The sequence below is a fragment of the Thunnus thynnus genome, chromosome 4 (assembly GCF_963924715.1).
Source record: "Thunnus thynnus chromosome 4, fThuThy2.1, whole genome shotgun sequence".
Taxonomy (NCBI): domain Eukaryota; kingdom Metazoa; phylum Chordata; class Actinopteri; order Scombriformes; family Scombridae; genus Thunnus; species Thunnus thynnus.
The window spans coordinates 3058090-3068183 of NC_089520.1; the positions used below are offsets into that span (position 1 = coordinate 3058090).

The 10094-nt window shown below is 39.4% G+C and overlaps 1 protein-coding gene across 1 annotated transcript in view; it reads left to right on the forward strand.

Annotated features, from left to right (window-relative positions):
• Nucleotides 1–10094, forward strand: part of mmp24 (matrix metallopeptidase 24) — an 87327-nt gene that overhangs the window by 64912 nt on the left and 12321 nt on the right. Inside the window, exons 8-9 of the mRNA XM_067586176.1 lie at nucleotides 82–220; nucleotides 5206–5472. Coding sequence (XP_067442277.1) covers nucleotides 82–220; nucleotides 5206–5472 — 406 coding nt within the window. The remainder of the gene's footprint in view (nucleotides 1–81; nucleotides 221–5205; nucleotides 5473–10094) is intronic.

Sequence of the window (10094 nt, forward strand, 5' to 3'; positions counted from 1 at the left end):
GGTTCAAAAAGTTTCTGTAGGTGTATTTTAACGATCACCAATGATGCTCAACTTATCACTTGTGACTTGGTCGTGTTGCAGGACCGCTGGTTTTGGCGTCTGAGGAACAACAAGGTGCAGGAGGGTTATCCCATGCAGATTGATCAGTTCTGGAAAGGCCTCCCGCCTCGCATCGACGCCGCCTACGAGAGATCTGACGGCAAATTCGTCTTCTTCAAAGGTAAGAGGAAAAAGACGTCGATGTCGAACATATTTTTGTGTCCTTATTCAACATCGATACATCACATACTGTCTCGATCTAGGACCGCAGTCTCATGGGTTCGGAGGCACCGTTAAAACTGTGTTATATTTGCAAGTCAAACCGGTGCACCAGTTTGTCATTTTAGAGTCACTGTGGAGCCGACGGCGTGCTGACAGACGGAGGAAGGAGGCGTCGCTACATGTTGCTTAAGAACATCAATCTCACTTTATCTCTCCGCCAGACGTTTCCTTTGATTTTAGCTCACTTGCAGGTCCAATTAGTTAACTTTCCATGTTGTGAAGAATGTTATTATGTTTCTGTCAGCTGCTTTGTTGGGGTTAATTAGTCATAAATTATTATCTCATTAAAAAGCAAATCATTTTTCCTCATGCAACATTTTCACATTCTTTAAAACTCTCATAGTCTGATTCCATAAACTCTCTAAACTGCCCAAACTTGCAGTAAATCTCCGGTTTCACCTTCATCATCATCATTAGACGACCTGCTCTGCTTTGTCTGTTTGTGGGCGAGTTTCATTCACAAAAAACGTTCCCAAAGAGTGAAAAGAAGACACATTTATCAGTGTCAGTCGTCATAGCAACAACTGCACCGTGACGGAAATAAAGAGGGAACGCTTTGACGGGAAGTTAAAAAAACCGTCTTTCTAAAGCGAAGCGATCCGTGACTCTTATGAGAGGAGGTCATGTGACCGTCACATGAGATATTACAGGCTACAGTAGGTGATGTTACAGTGTCAACATGATGCCGGACAGAGAGCTGCTGCTGTTTACTACGACTGACATGAACATCAGCACATATATAAAACAGTAAAGTGGCAGCCATGATGATGTCATATTTAAACTCCCTTTGTGAAGAAAATCTGTTGAATTTCATTTGTACCTCTGAGAAAATACTAAGTAGAAGAAAACTGATGAAAGTCAGACATTTATTATTATTTACAATTATTAAATTATTTGTCAACTATTTTGATGATCGATTGATTGTTTGGAGTCATTTCTTAAAAAGATCACGTCCAAATTCTCTGATTCCAGCTTCTCAAATGTGAATATGTTCTGGTTTCTTTAGTCGTCTATGACAGTAAACTGAATATCTTTGAGTTGTGGATGAAACAAGACATTTGAGGACGTCACGTTGGACTTTAGGAAACACTGATCAACGTTTTTCACCATTTTCTGGCTTTTTTTTTCGCTTAATGGAGAAAATAATTGACAAATTAATCGATAATGACTCGTACGTGCCTCTTAATAACGGATCTGTTTATAGGAGGCCCTTTGCACATTTTCAGATTTGAAGTTTTTGTGTGTGTTTTGCTTCAAAAATCAACCGATTTCTCTCGCGATCTTCAGCGGGGGAAAAAAACTTAAGCGAAATCACAGCGGTGGCATTCGAATCTGCGTCTGCCATCTGCTCCGGTGTTATTAGACTCCGTCCTGCTCTCCACGTTCCCTCCTCCTCCTGAAAATATATTTAATAAAGTGTGAAATAGAGAATGGCGAGGCAGCGGGGAGCAGCCAGCCTAAAGTAATAGAATTTCAGTCTATGTACGAAACCTCCCTCATCCCCCTGCCTGCTGACTGTGGAGTCACTCATCTCTACCTCTTTCTGTTTCTCCATCTCTCTCTCTCTCTCTCTCTCACTCACTCTTTCTCACTTTCTCTGTAACACACACACACACACACACACACACACACACACACACACACACACACACACACACATACCGACATCTTCTGAAGGAGTGTCCTGCTATCGCGGGCAGCCAGGAGCAGATATTAATAGCTTTGCTCTCTCAGAGCTCTCAGCTGCCGTCTCTCTCTCTCTCTCTCTCTCTCTCAAACACACACACACACACACACACACACACACACACACACACACACACACACACACACACGGTGATGCTTCTTGCATTTATTTGGACGAGAGCACAGAGACACGTGTGGACAGGACACACACACACACACACACACACACACACACAGTATCAGAAGGAGGATTTGTTGTTTGTCAGTGTGTTTGAGTCTGTTTTGGTTGCAGGTAATACTTTTAGCTTTTCTGGTTCAGAGAGCTTCGTTTTTTAAAATCTTCTATTTTTATGGTGGTTTTTTTACCTTGTAGAAGGTGGTTTGCACATATCAGCACACAAACCGCACTACCCAATAACCCAGAGACTGTGAGGCAAGACAGCGTTAATTCAATCTTTTCTGTGCTATAAATGTGGATCTAACATAGAAACATTATGTCTTAAAACAACACTCACACATATGTACAGTGAAAGCGCTGTTGGCTGTCGTCCATACTGGCTGCAGAGTTCCCTTCTTAAAGCACTTTCAATAATAGATATCAGTAGATAAAATCCAGGCACATATTTCTGTGCATAAATTAATTATAATTCATGTACAAAAAGCTAATATGTGATTTCAGCAGCCTGAGTGAGAACTTACAGACCTTCAGTATGAAATTCTCTTCACAGTTCAGTTAATAAACAGTCAGAGGCACAGAGGACACCCCCTACCAATTACAGGTGTAACCCCCCCCCCCCCATCAACCTGCTGCCACCACTGTTGAGCTCTCATTACGTTACTAATGTAACAAAACTCACACAACCACCACAAAATGACTCGTTTCACTATCAGAACCTGATCCGTTCAGTCTGATAACATTTGGAAAGTCTAGAAGAGTCACATGATTAAATTATTTTATCCCCATTCAAGTTAGCAGAGGGCTAACTGGAAGTTAGCTGGCTCGGCCGGCAGAAGTCTCTGGTGCGGATTACCGTAATTACCGGGAATGCAGTAACAAAAAATGAACAGAGCAAACGGAAGCAGATCAGAAAACGAGTCTAAGTACTAAAATACGAGCAAATATACATATCAAACAGAGAGAATTAGAAATAAAGGCCTCTCTCTAATAGAAACCTGCTTCCAATAAAGACCTGGTACCCTCTGCAGGTGAGGTAAATAAAGACCTCAGACACTATTACAGGAAATACAGTAATTTAGTTTATTTAGTTAATATGTAGACTCTTCTTAAGAGAAGTGCTTTTTATTTATTTATTTATTTGTTATTTACTTAGTTAATTTATGTGAAGTTAATGTATAAGTTAATCTACCTTCATACTGCTCTTTAGTGTTCTCATATTCCAAATTACATTTGATTAAATAAAACCCAGAACCCCCCCACCCACCCAAAAAAAAGAGAAGTCTGAACCAAATCATGGATTTGGAGAACTGTTGCAGCCCTACTAGCAATAATGCTGCCGATGTACATGTGGACATACGATTATTGTTTCAAGGCAGAGAAAAGCAACAAACTTAAAGTTGCTCTGTGGAATTTATTCACACTTGTTTACTTTCAGTGTGACTCATCAAAACACACTGAGTGAATCTCTGAGCAACGATGTTCTTTTAATCAGTTTGTTTTCCCAGTTACGCTGTGGGATCAAATGTAAATGATGACTGGATTATTTGTGCTAAATGTATTCACTGCACAGAAGATGTTTTAAACTAAGATCATGATCTCTAATGTTACCCAGGTGCTGCCGGAGTCTGAACACAACCACAAAAACTTCAACAATACTGTAGTTTCTACCTGCCAGTAACGTGCTGCAGGATCAGATATTTTGGCAGAAAACAATCAACATATTCAGTATATCAATATTCACGTTTTACAGATTTACAGAATTTTCCAGATATGTTAATTAACAACATTTCCTCGTTATGTTAATTGAAATGTTGCAGTTTAATTGTATGTAAACATAATTTCTAGGAGACAGTTTCCTTGAAGCTGAATAAACATTTTAATGTATTTGCTTTTTCTTTCTTTGAATATTTTGAAACTTGGATTGTTTACATCCTTGTTTACTTTGCTGACAGTCTTTCCTGCCTTTTTCTGGTGTTTTGCTGCAATCAGTGAAATAATCTGAAACCGTTGGCAGGAATGTGTTCAGCGTCAGACGAGACGTCAACAAAACAAGAACCCACTCATGAAACCATCGCTCCATTGTCTCCACCTGTAAAGCTCACTGGTTTTGGTTTTTACACATTGTCAAAGGTCCAGATTGGTGTTTTGTTGTTGTGTTTCCTTTTTAACGTTCCAGATTACACCAATAAATTCAGATTAACAACAGAAGTGACGCTGTGACTTTCCTTTAAAAACACAGATTCCCTCAGAGCCGCACACAGTGGATTTAAATATGTGTCTCCGTGAGGTATTATAATGATAAAAAACACCCGCTAAAGGTCTCACACTATCTTCCAGCACCGTCTATTTTAAAAAAATTAACGCTGAGTCAAGCTTCTTTAACTGCCTGAGGAAAACTATTAGTGGCTGAAAAGGATAAAATGAGGATTCAGCGTTTTATATTAATCTTTGTTTGTGTTCATTGTTCCCGTATGACGAGTGCAGGCTGTTTAAAATGAGTTGCTGTCAAGTCTGTCTAATTTAATAACCTGGTAAAAAAAAAAAAAGCTTTTATAGAGTAATTCTCTGATTTAACAGCCTGTTTTTCATTTCTATTGTGTTTTTCTTTCTTTCTAAAAGCAGCTGCAGATTTTTTATTTAATCTACTTTGTTAAACTGCAGTTGAACCACAACTGTGACTGTTTTTAATTTATTTAGTTTCAGTAAATTCAACCTTCATTTATTTATGTGTATGTTTTGACATCTTTTTTATCATGTCTGTGTACTAGCAGGATATCTACAGTCCTTCTTTGGAGGAACAATTGATTAGATTTTGATGATGATCTGAATCATTAGATAATTACTCATAAATATTAAACTAAGGGAGAAAACACTCAATTTCAAATTTTCAGGGTCTTTTTTGAAGGGTAAGAAATCAGACTTAAATAAAACTCACAGTTTCTGTCTTTAAAAAAACAGAAGTTGATAATAAATATGTGATAATAACACTGAGAATATGTGTATTATCATTCATCTTCCAGGCGATAAGTACTGGGTGTTTAAGGAGGTGACGGCCGAGCCGGGTTACCCTCACAGCCTGGTGGAGCTGGGCAGCTGCCTCCCCAAAGACGGCATCGACACGGCGCTGCGCTGGGAACCAGTCGGGAAAACCTACTTCTTCAAAGGTGACCAGTACTGGCGCTACAACGAGGAGAAACGCACGGCCGACCCGGGATACCCCAAACCCATCACTGTGTGGAAGGGAATACCGGACGCACCGCAGGGGGCCTTCATCAGCAGGGAGGGATGTGAGTGTCTGACTGTCTGCTTTCACTGACATCAACTCAGCTGTGATGTACAGGACGTTAGTTAATGGTTGGAGCGCTCGGATACAAGTCTTAGAGGTATAACGGTGCGTTAAATGATGATGAATTTAAGTTCCAAAAACTCCAGAACTACGTAGGTCTGAACAGCATTTCTGTGTTAAAGGGAGAAGTGACACAACGTTGAGAAACCTTAAAGTCCTTAAACTTTCATTAATGATTCTGCTGCAGTGTGACATTCATCACTGAATATGTTTGATTTTACATTATTTCTGCTGGAGACTTGATATCAGGACTCACCTGTTCAGTTTTTTTGGTTCTTGCTTTTGTGTTTTCGGGATGGTTTTGGATGTTTGGTGTCGTCATTACGGCCACTGTTTCATAGCAAATCAATCACAAAGGTCCTTGTACTTCCCCTCAGGCAATATTAACATGTATTTCTCCAGTCCAGTCATCTTTAAATGCAGGTTTCTCACTGTCAACCCTTATATATAAGGTCGTATAGCTAGTTTGAACTACGTGTTTTACTCTTTTAACTGGAGCTCAAACAACCTTGTTAACTGTGGCAGGCGGCTGAGTGACAGGTGAGGTGATGTGACAGCGATGTGTCACTCAAAAGAGGTCCGGGTCAGATTCGTTCCCAGTCCAGATTAAATTATCTGGTCTGGATTTAGACCTGAGTCTGCCTATTAAGAATGTATCTATATGTAGACTCCATTTGAAAATCATACCTACTTTCTGTTATAGAATTAAAACCGTCTACAATATATATGTAGAAATGATTTTTCCGTCTTTCAACATATTGAGCTCAAGAAGCCATTTTCCCTCTAAAGGGATAAATATCAGAGAAGAACGTCCAGCCGAGAGACTAATTAGTCAACAAGTCAATTAACTGGTCGTTGAAGCTGCCGGACAGACGACCAGACAGTCCCACACTGAATTTCTTCTCTCTTAACTTAGTGTTTATGTTATAGCAGCATAACATGGCTCAGGAAAAAATGCCAGACACACACACACACACACACACACACACACACACACAAACACACACAAACACACGCATACACACACACAGTCCTCTGGAAGAAAACTGCCCATCATCACTTCTACTTGTCGAGTTGTGACCTCATGACCTTGTGGCTGCCTCTGAGGGAATTGACAAGAGCCAGAGTCAGAGCTGGTTGTATCTGTGTGTGTGTGTGTGTGTGTGTGTGTGTATGTGTGTGTGTGTGTGTGTGTGTGTGTGTGTGTGTGTGAGATCAGAGGCGGTGACATGGTTGGTCGGGTGTGGTGTCCTGGTGTTAGATGAGAAGCAATCCTGCAGGGACTTTGGAGGCAGCAGACAAGAGAGTGTGTGTGTGTGTATGTGTGTGTGTGTATATGTGTGTGTGTGTGTGTGTGTGTGTGTGTATTACAGCCGCAGAGATCTGATATGTTGTTCTGATATTTAAGGCTGCGACTAACGATTACTGTCATTATGAATTAATCTGCCTGTGAAAAGGTTGCTCTTCTCTCTTCTCACTGTTCTCAACATTCACACAGTTTTTTAAGTGTTAAATCAATAAATTCAGTCCAAAGTTTCTGTTAATCTGTTCATTTATCTCTCATGTTGTCACTTTTTGTTGAAGGGCTTCAGTCCTGCTGTGATGTGTTTGTGATGTCAGTGGTTAATCAGTGACAGTGACAACAGGTGTGCACCATTAGATGCACTAAGCTGTGAGTCAAGTTGAGGCAGGAAAGATAAAACTGTTCTGTTGTAAATTACATGTAAATTGCTGCAACATTACTGATTAATCTGTTGGATTTTTTCTAAATTAATCAGTAAGTTGTTTGATCTATAAAATGTGAGAAAATGGTGAAGACGACGTCCTCAAATGTCTTGTTTTGTCCACAGTCCAAGTTTACTGTCATAGAGGACTAAAGAAACCAGAAAATATTCACATTTAAGAAGCTGGAATCAGAGAAAAATCAGAATTGATTAATCGATTATCAAAATAGTCGGCAATTAATTTAATAGTGTGACTGTAGAAGACTGTGATTGTCAGCAGTAGCAGAAGAATCCCATATTAATAATATTCTATATGATCTGAAAGCTCGGTACCAGACCAGTTCACCCTGCGTCTCCTGTGCTGATGGTTCATTCCAGTCAGCTGAAGCTGAGCAGGTCACTGTAGTCTGTAGTGATGGAGGGACGGAGGAGGTGGCAGCTTGCTGCAGATTTTGCTTGTTTTGTTTTTTTCCTCCTGCGTCCGTCAGAGGGCTCATTTTGTTTGTCTGTTTCATCAATATTCTTATTAATAAACACCACGTTCGCCTGCCTTCTGACCTGCTTCCTCAGCGTACCCTTTAAAGTTTTCCAGTGCCAAATAACATCTTCCACCCTTCGTATGGGCTGCTGGCGCTACACTGTTGATTATTTTCTCGATCAATAATTTTTCTAATAAAATGTGAAAACTGTGAAAAATACCTGAGATGACGTCTGCAGATGTCTTATTTTGTCCAAAGATGTTGAGTTTAGACACATAAAAACTTGAAACTCTCATATTTAAGAAGCTGCAACCTGCAAACGTTTTTGTTTATGACTAAAATGATTATTTGATTATCAGAATAGTTGCTGATTGATTTTCTGTTGATTGACCGTTAATCATTGCAGCTCTAGTGATATTTAGAGTTTATGTCTGACCATTCTCATACCAAAAACATCCAAATATTTTTCTACAGTATGTTTCCCTCTAGAAGTGTGTCGTCATTACTGTAAAAATAAAAACAAATTTTTACACCATCTGAGGAAACTAAAACTTTCTACTGAGACTCCTGAAACACTCGAAGGATCAGCGGATCTCTACTGTTTTGGAGGAAACTGTTAAAAGAAGACTTTTAACCTGAAAGCCATTACGCTTAAATAAATATAATTTAATTTAATCTTCATAGTGGAATTTTGTTAGACTTTAAGACACATTTGCAGCGATTGAATCAGCTGATCTTCAGCCTCTTTGCTCGTGATCAAACCTTACGAGCTTTCTGCAATGACAAAGAGAATAAAGTCTTTTCAAACCACAGAAAATTGTGTGAATCTAAATTTACAACATTTGTATGCTAATTTATACCCTTGTCACCCATTAACCTGCTAAAATAGCCGATTGACTCCTTTCCTGCTGCCAGTTGACGAGTTTGCTTTTCTGTCTTTTTGTTCTGGTGTGTCATGTTCAACATCACGGCTAGCAGCTAGTTATCAAGGCTAGCATCGTTAGCATAGCTGTGCCATGCTGTGTGTATAAAAATAAGCAGCAGTGTTTCTGGTGTAACAGTTGGGCAGGTGACAGGTGTGTTTACGGTGTTTGTGCGCTCTGAAAGACGTCACAGAGTGGATATAAAGTCACACAGATGGACTGATTGCCTAGCATACTAATGCTACATAAAGCTAGCTAAAATTAGTGTGTCCATCTGGGTGTCATGTTTCCATCACCGCCGATTGGAGCCGGAGCCGATAAATACCGGTGACTACTGCAGAGTCATTTGACCCCGAATGGAAGCTGATTGTACTCTTTCATACTGAAGACAAAAGCTAGATGTTAGTGGGTTTTTTGTCCAGTATGGACGAGATAGAAAGCTAACTATCAAACATCAGACGTCATTTTCATAACCTCACACAGCTGCAGAGGAATTAATGTCCAGAAAGTTGCAGATCTCAGCTTTAAATTAATAATTGTTACAGAACACATATCTGAACAATAAACACAAAACACAACATAAAAGAGATTAAATGAAAGGTGTAAAAACAGGTTTTACTGATTGTTTTTAGGTTGTTGTTGGTCAAGAAGAAGATTCTAGCTTTTCCTCACATCTGTCTGAATGTGTTAGTGTGTCTCTCTCTTTCTCACATACTGTCCCATTTGTTTCCCAGCTACAGTGTTTGTCTCACAGGCATTACATGATATTGCCCTTCAATAAAAACAACCACTGCTGGGACCAAAATACTGTAGCTGCCTATAAGCTCTGTGTCACAATAGAAATGTTATTGCCTCTAATGAGATTCTGCGCCACAGGGATAAACCAGAGCTGAGAGAGGCAGCTGAGGACACTGAAGATGGATGTTTCTGAGTTGAAGAGAAAGCTTTTCTTAAGGAGTGGGGGACAGTATTTGTCAGTGTTTGTTGTGCATGTAACTGTGTGTCTCCTGAGAGTGAGATTTTGAGGAATTTAGAAAACATGGTGGAGTTTTCTGGGTGGCAGTTATTATGTGTTGAGCCTCTATTCTTCCGACACAATCACAGAAGTGCAGCTCCACTTTAAAGGTGGAACAATGTAGTTTTGGTGCTCATTTTGACTTTCTTTCAATCCAATATATGTTCACTCAAGCGAACAGACTCATTCTTAAGTGACACATACAAGAGATTGAAGAGCATTTGTGGCATTCATCAATTTTCTTGTACTTTAGGAATTTCTTTAGGTATGAAAAAAATCTAAAAATGGTCTAGACCTGTCGAACAGTCACAAACTGAGAAATATAATGTTTTAATCTGATTTGAAATTTAAACATGATATCAAAATCAACTAAAACAAACTTAATGCATAATATATATTTGGTCATCATGGCGGTTTACTGA